General features: G+C 40.2%; 1 protein-coding gene across 3 annotated transcripts in view; it reads left to right on the forward strand.

Annotated features, from left to right (window-relative positions):
- The window catches only part of CNIH4 (cornichon family member 4), a 42,516-nt gene that overhangs the window by 11,760 nt on the left and 12,030 nt on the right, over positions 1–18,726 (forward strand). The window contains exons 1-2 of one of the 3 annotated variants that reach the window (XM_014862351.3): positions 14,393–14,583; positions 18,230–18,298. The exons of 1 other annotated variant lie outside the window; for it this stretch is intronic. In XM_014862351.3, the coding sequence (XP_014717837.1) occupies positions 14,515–14,583; positions 18,230–18,298 (138 nt within the window). In that variant the 5' untranslated portion in view covers positions 14,393–14,514. Of the gene's footprint in view, positions 1–14,392; positions 14,584–18,229; positions 18,299–18,726 lie in introns of those variants that run through there. One more of the 3 variants, XM_014862354.3, reaches the window with a different exon arrangement.

Here is an 18,726-nt window from a genome sequence, read left to right on the forward strand (position 1 = left end):
CAGCACCATGCTGTTTTGATTACTATAGCTTTGTAATATATTTTGAACTCAGGGACTGCAATGCCACCAGCTTTGTTCTTGTTTTTCAGTCTTTCTTTGCCTATTCAGGGTCTTTTTTGCCTCAGATGAATGTTAGGATTCTTTGTTCTATTTCTGTGAAGAATGTCATTGGGATTCTGACTGGGATTGCATTGAATCTGTAGATTGCTTTAGGTAGTATGGACATTTAACTATGTTGATTCTTCCAATCCATGTGCATGGAATATCTTTTCATTTCTTTACGTCATCATTGATTTCTTTCATTAATGTCTTATAGTTTTCTATGTACAGGTCTTTCACCTCCTTGGTTAAATTTATTCCTAGGTATTTTATTCTTTTTGTTGCGATTGTAAATGGAATTGTATTCTTGAGTTCTTGTTCTGTTAGTTATTTGAGTATAGAAATGCTACTGATTTTTGTAAGTTGACTTTGTACCCTGCAACTTTGCTGTAGTTGTTGATTATTTCTAATAGTTTTCCAATGGATTCTTTAGGGTTTACTATGTATAAAATCATGTCATCTGCAAACAGCGAGAGTCTCACTTCTTCAGTGCTTATTTGGATTCCTTTTATTTCTTTTTCTTTTTTTCTGCTTTTTCTCCCCAAATCCCCCTGGTACATAGTTGTATATTTTAGTTGTGGGTCCTTCTAGTTGTGGCATGTAGGACACTGCCTCAGCATGGCCTAATGAGGAGTGCCATGTCCACACCCACTATCCAAACTGGTGAAACCCTGGGCCGCTGAAGCGGAGTGTGCGAATTAACTACTTGGCCCTGGGGCTTGCCCCTATTTCTTTTTCTTGCCTAATTGCTCTGGCCAAAACCTCTAGTACTATGTTGAATAAGAGTGGTGAGAGTTGGCACCCTTATCTTATTCCTGTTCTCAGAGGGATGGCTTTCAGTTTTTCCCCACTGAGTATGATGTTGGCTATGGGTTTGTCATATATGGCCTTTATCATGTTGAGATACTTTCCTTCTATACCCATTTTATTGAGAGTTTTTATCATGAATGGATGTTGAATCTTGTCAAATGCCTTCTCTGCATTTATGGAGATTATCACATGGGTTTTTGTCCTAATTTTGTTATTGTGGTGAATAACTTTGATGGATTTGTGGACATTGAACCATCATTGTGTCATGGTTCCTGCTTGGTCATGGTGTATGATCTTTTTAATGTATTGCTGTATTCAGGTTGCCAATATTTTGTTCAGTATTTTTGCGTCTATGTTCATCAGTGATATTGGCCTGTAGTTTTCCTTCTTTGTGTTGTCCTTATCTGGATTTGGTATCAGGGTGATGTTGGCCTCGTAGAATGTGTTAGGACTTTTTCCATCTTCCTCAATTTTTTGGAAGAGTTTGAAAAGAATGGGTAGTAAATCTTCTTTGACTGTTTGGTAGAATTCTCCTGAGAAACCATCTGGTCCTGGACTTTTATTTTTGGGAAGGTTTTTGATAACTGTTTCAATATCTTGTGACTGGTCTATTTAGATTCTCTATTTCTTCTTCATTAAGTCTTGGGAGGTTGTAAGAGTCTAAGAGTTTATCCATTTCTTCTAGATTGTCCAGTTTGTTGGCATATAGTTTTTCATAATATTCTCTTATAATCTTTTGTATTTCAGTGATATCCTTTGTAATTTCTCCTATTTCATTTCTAATTTTATTTATTTGAGCCTTCTCTCTTTTTTTCTTAGTGAGTCTGGCCAAGGGTTTGTCAATTTAGTTTATCTTCTCAAAGAATCAGCTCCTTGTTTCATTGATCCTTTTTACAGTCTTTTTTTGTTTAAATTTCATTTATTTCTGCTCTAATTTTTATTATTTCCCTCCTTCTACTGAGTCTGGGCTTTGTTCTTCTTTTTCTAATTCTGTTAGGTGTAGTTTAAGATTGTTTATTTGAACTTTTTATTGTTTGTTAACATGGGCCTGTATTGCTATAAATTGCCCTCTTAGGACTGCTTTTGCTACATCCCCTATGAGTTGGTATGGTGTGTTTTCATTCTTATTTGTCTCCAAATATTTTTTGATTTCTCCTTTTATTTCTTCAACAACCCATTGGTTGTTCAGTGGCACGTTGTGTAGTCTCCACATTTTTGTTCCTTTCCCTGCTTTTTTATTGTAATTGATTTCTATTTTCATAGCATTATGGTCAGAGAAGATAATAGATATGATTTCAATCTTCTTAAATTTATTGAGGTTTGCCTTGTTTCCCAATATGTGGTCTATCCTTGAGAATGTTCCATGCACACTTGAGAAGAATGTATACTCTGCTGTTTTTGGATGGAGTACTCTATATCTTTTAAGTTCATCTGGTCTAGTTTTTCGTTTAATTCCATTATCTCCTTGTTGACTTTTTGTCTGGATGATCTATCCATTGAAGTAAGTGGGGTGTTGAGGTCCCCTACTATTATTGTATCATTGGTAATATCTCCTTTTAGGCTTGTTAATAGTTGCTTTATGTACTTTGGTGCTCCTGTGTTGGGCACATATATATTTATAAGTGTTATGTCTTCTTGCTGGAGAGTCCCATTTATCACTAAATATTGCCCCTGTTTGTCTCTCTTTACCTGTTTTATCTTGAAGTCTACTTTGTCTGATATAAGTATGGCAACACCTGCTTTCTTTTGTTTGCCCTTAGCTTGGAGTATTGTCTTCCATCCCTTCACTCTGAGCCGCTGTTTGTCTTTAGAGCTGAGATGTTTTTCCTGAAGGCAGCATATTGTTGGGTCTTATTCTTTAATCCATCCAGCCAGTCTGTGTCTTTTGCTTGGAGAATTCAGTCCATTTACATTTAGAGTGATGTATGAAGGCTTAATACTGTCATCTTATTGCACATTTTCTAGTTCTTCGGCATATCCTTTGTTTCTTGTCCCAAGTATATCAGGCTACCAATTTGATTAGACAGTTTTCTATGTTGCTTTTCTTCATTTTCTCCTTGTTTGTCATATGTGTCTCTGTTCTAATTATTTGTTTAGTGGTTACCATTAGGTTCATATAAAAAGTCTTGAAGATGAGATAGTCCATTCTCTGATTGCCTCTTATTTCCTTAGACTGTACTGATTCTGTCCCTTTCCTCTTCCCCTTCTAATTTGTTCTTGTCATTTCTTATTCCATCTTGTGTTGTTAGTTTGTGGTTAAGGTGATGATATAATTTTTATTTTGATGTTTTCCTTTTCTTTATCCTTGATGTAAGAATTAAGTGTTTACCAACCTGATCTGAAAGAGAGTTGCCAATTTCTGATTGTGGCATACCTATTCATCTCCTTGCTCAGGGCTTTGTAGCCCTTTTCCTGTTTTCTTTTTTTTTTCCTTTCTTTCTTTCATGAGAGCCTTCTTGAGGGTTTCTTGTAGTGGAGGTCTTGTGGTTATGAACTCCCTTAGCTTTTGTTTATCTGGGAAAGTTTTTATTTCTCTGTCATATCTGAAGGAGATTTTCACTGGATAGAGAATTCTTGGCTGGAAGTTTTTGTCTTTCAGGATTTTGACTGTATCATTCCACTCTCTCCTAGCCTGTAAGGATTCTGCTGAGAAATCCACTGAAAGCTTGATAGGGGTTCCTCTGTAAGTTGTTTTCTTCTGCCTTGCTGCCCTTAATATTTTTTCTGTCATTGAATTTTGCCAGCTTTACTACTATATGCCTTGCAGGAGGTCTTTTTACATTAACGTAGTTGGGAGTTGTGGTAGCCTCTTTTATGTGGATTTCCATCTCCTTTCCCATGTTTGGGAAATTCTCCGCTATTATTTCTTTCAACAAGCTTTCTGCTCCATTCACCTTTTCTTTCCCCTCTGGAATACCTATAATTGTTTATATATATATATATATAAATATATAGTTTATATGTAATTAGGAAATGTTGCATTTCCTAATTGAGTCAGATATTTCTCTGAGAGCCTCTTCATTTCTTTTTAGTCTTAGTTCTCTCTTATCCTCCCTCTGAAGCATTTCTATAGTATTGTCCTCTAAATTGTTAATTCAGTCTTCCATATTGTTAGTTTTGTTGTTTAGGGAGCCCAGATTTTTCTTTATCTCATCCGTTGTGTTTTTCATGTCCAACAACGCTGATTGGTTCTTCTTTAAAGTTTCAATCTCTTTTGTGAAGAAGCTCCTGAATTCATTAATTTGTCTTTCTGTATTTTCTTGTAACTTGTTGAGTTTTCTCATGATAGCTATTTTGAATTCTTTGTCATTTAGGTTATGAATTTCTGTGTCTTCAGGGTTGTCTTCTGGGTACTTGTCATATTCCTTCTGGTCTGGAGATTTAATATACTTTCTCATATTGCTTGATGGTGTGGGTTTTTGCCTCTGCATGGTGTTATTATCTGGATGCTGCTGCCATGTGCTTCCACTGGGTGAGGATCATGCGCTGTGTATTCTGGGTCCAGCATGATCTGGGGATCCCCAGCTCTAGCCACTGGCTGCTTTTCTCACTGTGTGATGCTCTGGCCAATGGCAGATCTGGAGCACTGTGCAGGAGGAGGGGTGCTCTTGTTTTCCTGTGCTTCCCTCAGCCTCCGCTTCTCACTCTGTGCAGAGCTCTGGGTGATAGCAGGACTGGAGTGCCAGGCAGGGTAAGGAGCACTTTCTTATACCTGCCTGCCTCCCCAAAATGATGCCTGTCTCTGCATGCTCACAGGGCTCCACCTGCCACTGCTTCTCTCTGTGTGCAGTACTCCTTGTGATCATGTGGCTGGAGCACAGGGCCGGAGCATTGGGCAGGACCAGAGCCCTCTCCCCAGCTGAGCTGCTCCTCTAGCCAACCCCTCTCTCACCATGCTGCTCTCCCCATGAATTTGGGGCTGGAGTGCCAGGCAGGAACACAGCGCCTCTCCCCAGCTGAGCTGCTCATCTAGCCAGCCCGTCTCTTACCATGCTGCTCTCCTGGTGAGCATGGGGCTGGAGCATGGGGCTGGAATGCCAGGTGGGAACAGAGTACCTCTCCCCAACTGTGCCCTTCCTCTAGCCATAAATCTTCTCTCTCCACAGAGCTCCTGCTGAGCAGCCTCACCTTCCTCCAGAGGATCCAGCCTCACCAGCACCTACAGGCATATGGCTGTGTGGGTCTCCCAGATGTCTCCTGTGTTGTGTGTGTGTCCTCTGTTGGTGTTTGAATGTCCCTCTAGTTGTATTTTAGAAGGGAGAGTCTGAGGGAAGAGCTCACTCTGCCGTGATGCCCATGTGTAATTTTTTCCTCTTATTTTACTTACTAGGTATAGCAAAGAACAGAAAGGAGGCATAACACCGGAAACAGGACTATCAAGTGATAGTCTTCAAATGAAACCCCAGCTCCATTTTCCTATTTGTCTCTCAGAACACTGGCAGCCTGGCTTAGACTGTTTCAGATAAGAGCTGGATTCTTTTCTGGAGTAACTGAAGGGTCCTAGGGAAAAGTGCCACCTTTGAGGAGGCAAAGGTCAGCCACTGATCTACTAGGTCACTACTGACCAACACACAATGAAATCCACTAATCAATCAGCCCTTCCCATCTGTATGGAACTCCCAATCACCCTTTTAATATGTTTTCATTTAACATATGAACAGACTGTCAAGGTTCCAAGTTTATTTGCAGGTAATGTCCAACATGAAATACAGACCAAAGCAAAGAAATGGAAAAAAGTAAATTAGAGGAAAGAGAGACAATGCACAGAGCAGAAGGATATTTCAAGTATACCAAAATTTGTATCCTCATAGAAATGAGAAGATACTGTATCACTGAAATAATAAGAGGAAGCTATAAAAAAGAACAATCAGAGGACAAAAAGGATCTCTTATAAATTAAAAAGATGATAGTAAATAAGCCTCATTAGAAGGTTTGTAAGGTAAAGCTGAGAAATTCTCATAGAAGGTAAAAAATAAATACACAAGGATCAAAACAAGACAGGAAATATTCTCAATCTAGGAGGTACTAATGTATAACTAAAAGAAGTTTTATGAAGTGAGAAGGGAGAAAACAGAAGTAAAAAAAATAAAGAAGCAACCCTTGAAAACTTACCAGAACTGTAAGGCATGAGTTTCCATGTTGAATGAGACCACTGAGTGCCTAGCACAATGAAGACGTGTTGTCATGAAATGTCAGAATGTTAAGGATTAGGGAAGATCCTAAATCTTCCAGAGAAAACAAATAGGATACATCCGTAGGATCAAGAATTTTAGAATGGCACGCCATTTTCAACTCATGCACTAATGCAAGCAAGAAGACAGTGGTGCAATGCTGTCAAAATTATTCTGGAAAATAATTTTCAACCTATAATTCTATAGCAATTCAAACTATCAGTCAAGGTAGGGGTAGAACAAAGCTAATCTCAGACACTCTCAGTCTCAAAAAGTTACATCCATGTATCTTTTCTCTGGAATCTACTGAAGGAAGTCACCTGACAAGTGAAGAAACAGTTCAATTTGAGAAGAGTGTGTATTCTGCTGTTGGGTGAAGTAGTCTATAGAAGTGAATCATATCCAGTTGATTGATGATGATGTTCAGTTCATCTGTGTCCTTATTGATTGTCTGCCTGTTGTATCTGTCCTTTTCTGTGTGAGAGTTGTTGAGGTCTCCAACTATAATATGGATTCATTTATTTCTCCTTGCTGTTCTGTCAATTTTGTCTCATTTTGATTGCTCTGTTGTTAGGCACATACACATTAAGGATTGTTGTGTCTTCTTGGAGAAATGAACTTTTATCATTATGCAATGCTTCTCCTTATCCTTGATAATTTTTCTTGCTCCGAAGTCTGCTCTGTCTAAAATTAATATAGCTTCTCCTGCTTTTTTTTGATTAGTGTTAGCATGGTATATTTTTATTCACCTCTCTTTACTTTTTTTTTCCTGCAGCTTTATTGAGATATAATTGACATATAACATTGTGTAAATTTAAAGTGTACAATGTGATGATTTGATGCAAACTGTTTACTGCAATAAGGTTAATTAACACGTCCTTTACTTGACATAATTACTATTTTGTTGTTGTTATAGTGAGAATATTAAAGCTCTACTCTCATAGGAACCATCCCTTTACTTGTAATCTATATATGTCTTTATATTTAAAGTGGGTTTCTTGTAGACAACATACAGTTGGGTCTTGATTTTTAATCTGCTGTGATAATCTCTGTCTTTTAATTTGTGTATTTAGATCATTGACACAAAGCAATTATTGATATAGTTGGACTAACATCTACCATATTTGTACTGTTTTCTATTTGTTGCCTTATTTTTTGTTTCCAGTTTTGTCTTTCACTCTTTTTCTGCCATTTGGGGTTTTAACTGAACATTTTATATGATTCCATTTTCTCTTCTTTCTTAGCATATCAATTATATTTCTTTTTTTACTTTTTTTTAGCAGTTGCCCTAGAGTTTGCAATATACATTTACAATTCATGCAAATCCACTTTCAAATAACACTATGCCACTTTGTGGCTAAGGCAAGTACCTTATAGTAATAAAATATTCCTAATTCCTCCTTCTTATCCTTTGTGTCATTGCTGTCACTCATTTCACTTATACATATGCATGTATGTATGTGCGTGTGTGTGTATATCCATATATATAAGTTGATCTGTTAGATCAATTAAGAATAAGAAAAATAAAAGTTTTTATTTATCTTCACTTATTCCTTCTCTAAAGCTCTTTCTTTTTTATATAGATTCAAGTTTCTGACTTCTATCAATTTCCTTCTCTCTGAAGAACTTCTTTTAACATTTCTTGCAAGGCGGTTCTACTGGCAACAAATTCTCTATTTTTGTTTGTCTGGGAAAGTCTTTATTTCTCCTTCACTTCTGAAGGATAATTTTTCAGGACACAGAATTCTAGGTTGGTGTCTTTTTTTTGCTCTCACCCTTTAACTGTTTCATTCCACTCTCTTCTTGCTTGCCTGGTTTCTGAGAAGTCAGATGTAATTCTTATCATTTTTCCTTTGTAGGTAAGGTATTGTTTTCCTCTGGCTTCTTCCAGTATATTTTTTCTAATGTTTGATTTTCTGAAGTTTTCATATGTTATACCTATGTGTCGGTTTTGGCATTTATCCTGCCTAGTGTTATCTGAGCTTCCTGGATTTGTGGTTTGATGTCTGATATTAATTTGGGGGAAATTCTCAGTCACTATTGCTTTAAGTATTTCTTGTTTGTTTCTCTCTTTCTTCTCCTTCTGGTGTTCCCATTATGCATATGTTACACCTTTCATAGTTGTCCCACAATGCTTGAATATTCTGTTCCATTGCTTTTTTCAGTCTTTTTTCTCTTTGCTTTTTAGTTTTGGAAGTTTCTATTGACATAGTCTCAAGCTGAGAGATTCTTTTCTCAGCCATGTCAACTGTACTGATGAGCCTGTGAAAGGCATTCTTCATTTCTGTTGCAGTGTTTTTGATCTGTAGCATTTCTTTTTGATTCTTCCTTAGAATTTCCATTTCTTTGCTTACATTATCCATCTGTTCTTGCAGGTTGTCTACACTTTTTCCAGTAGAGCCCTTAGCATATTAATCATAATTGTTTTAAATTCATGATCTGATAGTTCTAACATCTCTGCCATATCTGAGTCTGGATCTGGTGCTTGCTCTGTCTCTTCAGACTGTGGTGTGGGTTTTTTTTTGCCTTTTATTATACCTTGTAATTTTTTGTTGAAAGCTGAACATGATGTCCTGGGTGAAAGGAACTCCAAGGAATAGGCTTTTAGCAATGTGGTGGTGGGAGGTTGGGAGAAGGATAGCTCTAAAGTCCTATGATTAAGTCTTTTTTTTAGCGAGCCTGTGCCCCTGGGCTGTGAGCTTCACAAGTACCTCTAACCAACTCCTATGGGACAGATGACTGAGGGGCCTGGAGTTGAGTATTTCCCTTCCCCCAGGTCATTTGGACTCTGATGAAACCTCAAAAGGTCATGCTCTGATAAAATCATTTCTTCTGAGGGCAGGTCTTTTTAAGAAGAACAGAATGCTCTGGTCTTTTCCAAATGGGCATTTTTCACCTCCCCCTGCAGGAAGCACAAGAAAAGTTTTCTTTGATCTTCACCAAGAAAACGCAGTAGACCAACAGGAGGGAAATTTCTCAAAAGTGCAGAGCCCTCTCTGGAATTTTCCTATTTAGGCTCATCCACACTGAGCCTCTAGCTTTTTGTCAATTACAGTTCAGGTTTTCCTATCCCAATACTGGTTCCGCAGAGATTTCTGCCTGTGTGTGTCTGCTCTGATAAGTTGTGATTCTCTGTATCAGCCTGTCGTTGTGATTTCAGGGGCAGTGGTTTGCCCTGTGACCTCACTTCTCTGACAGATCTGACAAATAAAAGTGGCAAGCAACAGAATATATTGGAGTATATGAGGAAGCCATTTGGTGTAAACCTAATTCGGCCTGACTTTGTTTTTCCAAAAAGGTCTGACAGGCCATTGAGTACGCATTGTATCTCTGCTTTAAACATTTCCTAAGGCAAGAACAAAGGCCTTGAGATAAAGGTGCAACTTCCCCCACATTGGCATTTCCTTAAGGATAAGCATCTTTCCCTGGGCTAGGAACTGATTGCTGTGCTCACCTGTGACCACCCAGCTTGAGACAACAGACCTGCCACCCTGCCTTGTCCACGAGACAGTAGACCTACTACCTGCTGTGTCCATCAATCGCCATGCCGACAGAGCAGTCTCGTGACTATTCTAAGAGGGACATTTCAATCATATGTGGAGCATCCTCTTTGAGGGTATATAACCACTCTGTACACCCCACTTCTTTGGTGTCCTTTCTTCCTTTGGGAAGAAAGGCCCAAGGCCATGGTCCTCACATTTTGGCTAAGAATAAACTCACCCAAATTTTCATTTATGGATTATTTTCGTTGGCAGATCTAAGAAGAGCTGTTGATTTTTCAGTTTGTTTGGCTTTTTATTTCTTGTTAGGATCCACTGGTAACTGCTAAGCTCCTTACATGCCAGACAGGAAACTGAAACAGTTCAATCTGTACTTTTAAAATATAACATATATTTTAAATCAAAAGTCTTGATGACTCTTTCTCACACATACACACAGACACACAGAGTACTTATTGTTGTGTAATGCTGATCATTTCCCTCTCTCAAATTTTGCATTCCCCATAGTTTTGACATTGCAACTGTGGGGACCTGAGGTTGGCCACCCCAAGATATGTCTCTTTGGCATCAGGATTATTTGAGGCTGATTGCTTTTGATAAACTGGGACAGGGAAGGAGGCTCTGAGGAATGGAACTTGCCCTTCCTTAGGACACATTTACATTTGTAAGGTAAATCTCTATCTGTAAAAGGTGCCTCCCTCTCTGTACCAGGAAGAAGAAAGGAGATGACCTTCTCTCTAAAAACTCTTAATCAATACCAAAGGCAAGGACTTAAATCTTCATTTTATTGTGCTAGTCTGGTAACCTCCTGTAACTGACTTCCCTCCCCCTCCCAACGTTGGCATTTCTTTAAGGATTAAGCATCTTTCCTTAGGCTAGGAACTGATTGCTGCGCTCACCTGTGGCCGCCCAGCTCCAGACAATAGACTTGCCTCCTGCTACGCCCACCGAGATAGCAGACCATTACCTGCTGTGTCCATCAAGCGCTGTGCTGACAGGGCAATCTTGTGACTCTTGTGGGAGGAACATTTCAATCACATGTGAAACATCCTGTTTGGGGGTATAGAACCACTATGTGCACCCCACTTCTTCAGTGCCCTTTCTTCCCTAGGGAAGAAAGGCCCCGGGCCATGGTTCCTCGTAAAGCTTTGTTTAATTTTCTCTTGCTATTCTGTCTCATGTGAATTTAATTCGTTCTCCGGCCAGACGAACCCCCATTTGGGAAGAGGAAATGTCTTCCTCCCCTACACAACCAAGTTTTGAATTTTCAAGTAGAATGAGATAAATATTATCTTAACTAGAACCCGTCATTCTCACCCTTGATTGTGGTACCAGCTTTTTTCTTTACTCAGGATAAAGCAGCAGATAAAGAATATGTGATAACCTGTTTTCTGTTCCAACTTGAGGGGAACGTGTGTGAAATGAGGTTTATGTTTTTAATAAAATCTGGACTCATTTTAATAAAATCTCCCCTTGTAGTCAGTATGGGTCATTCATTTGGTAAACATTAAACACCAGTGATTTACAGGATAGAAGATACTGAGGGTATGCACAACCAGAAGGATCTACAACTAGAATATACAGCTATGTGCTGGGGGGCTTTGGGGAGAAGAAGAAGAAAAGAAAAAGGAGAAGATTGGCAACAGATGTTAGCTCAGGCACAAGTCTTTAAGTAAAAAAAAAAACAACAACTTTGAGTGGAAAAAAAAAAGGTACTGGGGGTACAAAACTAATAAAATCTGTTACTTTTGTTATAATCTAGGGCGTGACTGGCTAGGCACGTAAGGAAGGAGAGTTAATGTTATGAGTGCTCTGATAGAGGTGTGTATAAGGTGCAGAGGGAGTGTAATGATGGCTGGTTTATAAATAATGTATTAATTCTCTAGCTTTAACCTATGAACCCTTTATGATCCTATGAGCCTACGCAATGTCAGGCAAACCCAGTTGGTTTTGCCTTCATACTAATTCCCCTGTCCATCCTCTTCTCTCCTAAGCGGTCTCCTTGCAGACAAACTCATCCCCCTTTCATACAGTGTACCAAACAGAAGGATATTTTCATTTTCCTTTCTTTTCTGGATTTATTTATTTATTCTTTTATTCCATTTATTTAAACAAACAAACAAAAAGAAACAGAAACAGTTCACCCATTTCTCCCACCCACCCCCTTCTTACACCCACCAATCTGTTTTCTGAATCTGTAAACTTGTTTGGTTTTTTTTTTTCAGATTCCACATATAACAGAGATCATATGATATTTATCTTTCTCTGTCTGACATTTCACTTAGCATAATGCCCTTGGGATCCAACCATGTTGTTGGAAATGGCAAGATTTCATTCTTTTTTATGGCTGAATATTATTCTATTGTATATACAGTCATGCATGCATAATAACATTTCAGTCAATGATGGACCACATGTACGACACTGGTCCCATAAGATTAGTACCATATAGCCTAGGTATGTAGTAGGCTATATCATCTAAGTTTATATAAGTACACTCTATGATGTTTGCACAATGATGAAATCCCCTCAGATGCATTTCTCAGAACTTATCCTCGTTAAGCGATACACGTACAGTCAACCCTTGGTATCCACGGGGGACTGGTTCCAGGGCCCCCTGTGGATACCAAAATCTGTGAATGCTCAAGTCCACTATATAAAATGATATAGTATTTACAGATAATTTACAAACATCCTCCCCTGTGCTTTAAATGATCTCTAGATTGCCTAATAAAATGTAAATGCTATGTAAATAGTTGTTTTACTGTATTGTTTAGGGAATAATGACAAAAAAATGTGTACATGTTCAGTATGGACCAACCATTGCAGGCCTTTCGATCCATCGTTGGTTGGCTCAGTGGATGCAGAGCCCACAGATATGGAGGGCCGACCGTATATACCACAATTTCTTTATCCATTCACACATCGATGGACACTTAGGTTGTTTCTTTATGTTGGCTATTGAAAATAATGCTGCAATGAACATGGGGTGTGCATATATCTTTTTGAGTTAGTGTTTTCATTTTCTTCAGATAAATACCCAGAAGTGGGCTTGCTTGATCATATGGTAGTTTTCTTTTTAATTTGTGTGTGTGTGTGTGTGTGAGGATGATCGGCCCTGAGATAACATCTGTTGCCAAACTTCCTCTTTTTGCTTGAGGACAATTGTTGCTGAGCTAACATCTGGCCAGTCTCCCTCAAATTTTTTTATGTGGGATGCTGCCAAAGCACGGCTTGACAAACGATGCTAGGTCCACACATGGAATCCGAATCTGCAAACCCCCAGGCTGCCAAAGCAGAGTGTGCAAACTTAACCACTAGGCCACTGGGCCGGCCCCTATTTTTAATTTTTTGAGGAATCCCCAAACTGTTTTCCACAGTGGCTGCACCAATTTATATTCCCACCAATAGTGCACAAGGGTTTCCTTTTCTCCATATCTTTTCCAACACTTGTCTTTTTGATGATAGCCATTGTAACGGGTGTGAGGTGATATCTCATTGTGGTTTTGGTTTGCATTTCTCTGATGATTAGTGACGTTGAGCATCTTTTCATGTACCTGTTCGCCATCTGTATGTCTTCTTTGGAAAAATGTCTATTCACGTCTTCTTCCCATTTTTTAATTGGATTGTTTGTTTGCTGTTAAATACTATGAGTTCTTTTATATATTTTGGATATTAGCCCCTTATCAGATATATGATTTGCAATTATTTGCCTATTTTGCAAATCGGTTGTCTTTTCATTTTGGTGATGGTTTCCTGTGCTGTGCAGAAGCCTTTTGGTTTAATGTAGTCCCACTTGTTTATTTTTGCTGTTGTTGCTTTTGCTTTTGGTGTCATTTGAAAAACCATTACCAAGACTTAGGTAAAGGAGCTTACTGCCTATGTTTTCTTCTAGAATTTTTTATGGTTTCAGGTCTTACGTTCAAGCTTTTAATCCATTTTGACTTAATTTTTGTTTATGGTGTAAAATAGTGGTCCAGTTTCATTCTCTTTTAAAATGTACATATTTTGGGGCCAGCCGGTGGCATAGTATTTAAGTTCACACACTCCGGGAATGTAGGGACTTTTTCTCTCTTATTCCTCATGTATCCTTAAGGTCCCGTACCTGGCATATACTACTAGCTGTTCAGAAAATATTGGTTGAATGAATGTATGATTTTGCTATAATTCGCTCATAGAGTTTATAACCCTTTGAAATCTTTTTCTGTATTTAGTTGCTACTTTATTGCTGGTTCCTCCTCACCAGATGAGAACAGCACCTTGTCTGCCTTGTTCATTTCTGTATCTCTGGAGTCTAGAGCAGTTCTTGGCACATAGTAGGGGTGGAGTCAGAAAATATTTGTTAAATTAATGCGTGAGTAAGACAACATATTCAATTGTCAAAGATCTTAAAATCTAGAGTGGAGAGAAACATTCCTGTAACAGAGAAGAAACAAGGGATTGTGAAATCTCCGGAGTAACTGAGATCAGGAAGAAGTCTCAGCTGTCAAGCCAGGAGTCTCGAGATTAGATTTGTGCCTTGAGATAAAAATCTCTTACCCCAAGTCAGAGGATCCAGTGGGTCCACTGCAGAATCAAAAGAAAATTTCGCACATGACAAAGAAATTCTACCTTTTTTCCTACAAATTACAAGCGTTCAGTAAATATGCATTGACTAACTGCTTGTCACAACTTCCGGAAATAATCAAATTTAGGGTAGAGGCCCGGTCCACCTCTTTGATGGGTATTCGTACTAATGAACTACATTTCCCAGCATGCATCAGAATTATGGCTTTAGACTTTTTAAAGTGGACCACAACTCCCGACATGCCGCGCCTCGGCGGCGTGGACGACGCGCCCCAGTAAGCTGGGACCAGGGCCTATCAGGGCGGGTCGGGGTGCGCCAGCCGGTTTTACGGAAGAAGCGGCGGCGGCGAAGGAGGAGGAGGAGGAGGATGGAGGTGGTGGTGTTTGTCTTCTCTCTCCTCGACTGCTGCGCGCTCATCTTCCTCTCGGTGTACTTCGTATCCTTGCTGAGGCCGGCCTGGGCCCGCCGCCCGAGGGACGGGGCCGAGGGGGGCCCCGGCGGGACCGGGGCAGGTGCGGGGAGCAAGCGACGCGGCCGGGTCGGGGCGGCGGCGCGGGGCGCGGGGCGGGAGGAGAGCCCCGCTGCCCCGCCCGCCTGCCCGGGCTGCTGGCCGCCCCTCGCCGGGGCCGAGCGGCCTTTCTCCGAGCCGGGGCAGGCTCTTGGCCTCCCTCGTGGCCCTTTCGGGAGAGCGGTCGCGGTTTTCCCTACTTGGGGCCTCGAGAGATAAGGGTGGCGGTTTTTCTAGGCGATCCCCTGGGCCCGGCCCTTGGTCGGAGACCCGGGTCCCGGGGGGCGCTGCCCACGCTTGGGGGGCTGGCCGGCGGGCGCGGGGGCGACTTGCAGCCTCTTGTCACTCCGGGCAGCTGCGCCGCCGCCCGCCCCTTTGTTCGCGCGGGTGTGGGAACTCGCGGGGACCTCTGCCGTCCAGGAGTTGACTCATTGCAGAGACGGGTGAAGTGCTGCCTGCGCGATGCCGCTTTGGAGGGAGCATTGGGAGGAATTTCTTCTAAAAACCATCTGCAAGTGATTATTTTGGTTGCTTCTGGCGGTTGCAGATCCGTCCGTTCAGTAACTCTCCACGTGATTTAGTTCCCAGTCATTTCAAAACTTTCCCACTTTTCTGGGTCGGTCCGTGTTTGAAACGTCAGTATTTTATATAGCTGTGCATGTTACCGTATTCAAACTGTATTTTCCAGGCCGGTCAGTGTTGACCCGGGAACTTCTCACAACTCTTGAGGGAGCATCTAGTTTTAGTTGTTGCCCAATGTTGTAATGCACAATCTAGTTTTACGTAATTAAGTAATTTAAGTAATTAAATGCAAGCTAAGAAAAAACCCGATTCCTCCGAAATCGCATGTGTCCCTTTCTGACCGAATTCAAGTTTTTGTTTGCCAGAGCATCCTGGCTATAGGATGGTTGTACAGAGTGTGTTTTCACTGTGGGTTCATCCTTTGTTATGGACAGGCAGCCTGTTGTAGTGGAAAGGGACAGAATGTGGAATCAGCATTCCTTGCTTACCTGTTTGCTGTGCACATGACTTCGCCTCTCTAAGCTTCAGTTTTCTTATTTTAAAAATGGGGGGAACTGTGTACTTCCCAGGTCTGTGTGTGTACAGTGAGAACGTGTGTTAAGCGTGTAGTACAGTGCCAGCCCATGGCAGTAAATATTGCTCTACCCCTTTCCCCCCAATTGAGCTGCAGTTTTTACTTAACTGACAATTTCTAATAAGGAGAACCCTGAGTTTTATTAGGTCTGGCGAACTGACTGAAAGGGCAGCATCGATTGCCTAAGTTTTGATGACCTGTGTCCCTCTTGTGACATAAGGAACTGGAGTTTACACTTACAGAAGTGAAACTTGGATTTCTCTTTTTGCAGTTTGGAAAACTAGGCTGGAGAATTTAAAATAACTCTGGCTTATATAAACCAGCTTATGTGCATAGAAAAATGTTACGTGGAGTATTTGATGTAGATAGACGTCTATTAAGGTACATTCAGGGTGTGTTTTGATGAAGTTCAGCATATTGTGTTACTGTATTTTTGGATAGTTGCACTAGCTTAGTATTAGAATCAAGAGGTGGAAAATGGTCGGGGTAGACGATCTGTAGGGATAGGGGTTTTCCTGGACTTTGAACTGTGAGGAAAACCTGCAGAGAAGGAAGAGGGTGGATATTCAAAATCAGACACAGGCAAGAGCGAAGGTGCAGAGTCAGGTACTTTCACTGCGTTTCTCAGTGATGGGGTTGAGGAGTAGACCCTCTGGAGCACTTGGCTGATTTTGGCAGTATTAGGTCAGGTTAGAAATGCTGGATTAGATAGGTTTTGGAGGGTTTGAATATTCAGGAGGGGAGGGCTTTCACTTTTATCCTCTAGGCAATAGGGAGCCATGGAAAATTTTTGACATAGAGTGATGTGCTAAGTAGTTGAATCTGCACAGTGGGTTGGAAACAGGAAAGACTGCACGGTGAGAAACCATCAGGGAGTAGGTGCATCTGGATTTGAAATAAAGTGCTAGTTGTGGGCAGGTGAAGGGAGGGATTAATGTGACTGGTGTTAGGGAGACACGATTGATAGGACCTGGTAATGAACAATTATGAGAGATGAAACAGAAGGCAGAAATAACTTTCCGTATTTTGAGCCTGGGCAAATGATGCTTGTGTCATTGACAGAAATAAAACAAATGGGAGGTGGAACAGTTTGTGGAGAAAGTGAAGGTTTGGCTTCAGCTGTGTTGAGGTGACGGGGAATATCCATATGAGACTGTTTAGGATTTAGTTGATAACATTTCTTTTTACTTGTTTTATTGGACATTTTCAAACAAAAGTTGAGAGGTAGTGTAATAAACCCCAAGTTTCTATCACCAACCTTCAATGATTTTCAACATTTTGCCATTCTTTTTCATCTCTTTCCCACCTATTAGGGGGTGGGTGGTAGAGTGTTTTAAAGTAAATCTGAGGCACTGTGTCATTCATTTGAGGACTTTTCCCTTTCCTTTTATGTCTATCTGTTCCTCAGTGTGTTTTTTTTGGGCACCTCACATCTGTTGCCAATCTTTTTTTTTCCCTCCTTCTTCTCCCCCAAACCCCCCAGTACGTAGTTGTCTATTCTAGTTGTAGGTCCTTCTAGGTCTGCTGTGTAGGACACTGCCTCAGCATGGCTTGATGAGCGGCGCTAGGTCCATGCCCAGGATCCGAACCAGCGAAACCCCTGGCCACTCAAGCTGAGTGTGCAAACTTAACCACTCAGCCACGGGGCTGCACCCTGTCCCTCAAATTTTTATTTGTGAGTTTATATTTTGTACTAAAAACCACTTTTTGCTTAATTCCAGGATACTACAGGTTTACTGTGGGAAGTTAGGGAAATAAAGTATTTGGAAAACAAATCATCTGTAATCCAACTTTGGAGGCATAACCACTGCTAACATATGACCATGGTGTATTTGTAGTTTTGTATCCTGTTTTATTTTTTCATATCTTAAGTCTTCAAACACTTTTTATTTATCATAAGTAAACACTTTTTCTACTATTGGGAATTCAGGTTTTTAACATTTAAGCTGCTTTTTTTTTTTTTTTAAGATTTTAAAAATTTTTCCTTTTTCTCCCAAAGCCCCCCGGTACATAGTTGTGTATTTTTAGTTGTGGGTCCTTCTAGTTGTGGCATGTGGGATGCCACCTCAGCATGACCTGATGAGCAGTGCCATGTCCGAACCCAGGATTTGAACTGGTGAAACCCTGGGCCGCCGAAGCAGAGTGCGACCTTAACCACTCGGCCACGGGGCCAGCCCCTAAGCTGCTTTTTATAGGTCTTACTTTCCATTTCTTACAGCCACTGTTTGACATTTGAGAACTCAGATCCAATGTTCTGGTGTGTGTAACGTTAGAATTGAGCATAATAGCATTATTTTGTGAAAATCATTTGTTGAAGGAACATGAGAAAATTGAGTTGTCTATTGAGCAAACTTTAAGGAAATAACTAAATTCCTTTGAATTCAAAGGTAATTCTGCCTTGCAACTGGAATTGCTTTGTGAAACTTAAAAACAAGTAATTGTTATAAAAGTATAATAATTCCTTATCTTGATCATCAGATAATTACATTGTCTGATTTGGAATGTGATTACATTAATGCTAGATCATGCTGCTCGAAATTAAACAAGGTAAGACTTTTTTTTGCTCATTTTCTGGCATTGAAGGCAGTTCTCCATTTTCTGTGTTAGAGATTATTACAGATAATCAGCATGTGTATATTTGAATGCATATTGTCTCTTAGTTATGAAATGTTGGTAGAATTACTGTGTTTTGCAATATTTAAGATCACGAAACTATATTAGAAGACCTAACTTGAAATTTTTTTTCTTTACTCCTCTTCTTCCTTGTCCGTGGACAGCATCTTTACTCAGACTAGATAAAGGTTCATTATGAGGGTAATTATTTTTGTCTTCTGTGTCCAAACCCCCTCCTTCCTGCTCATGGAAAAAAAAGCTCAGTCTTCTTTTGTTGAATGAAAGGCGACCTTCTTTTCGTGGCTTGCTGAGAAATGGAATTAATTAGCTGACTTATTTTAAGGCCATTTTATGTTTAGCGT

Source organism: Equus asinus, chromosome 30 (genome assembly GCF_041296235.1).
Source record: "Equus asinus isolate D_3611 breed Donkey chromosome 30, EquAss-T2T_v2, whole genome shotgun sequence".
Taxonomy (NCBI): Eukaryota; Metazoa; Chordata; class Mammalia; order Perissodactyla; family Equidae; genus Equus; species Equus asinus.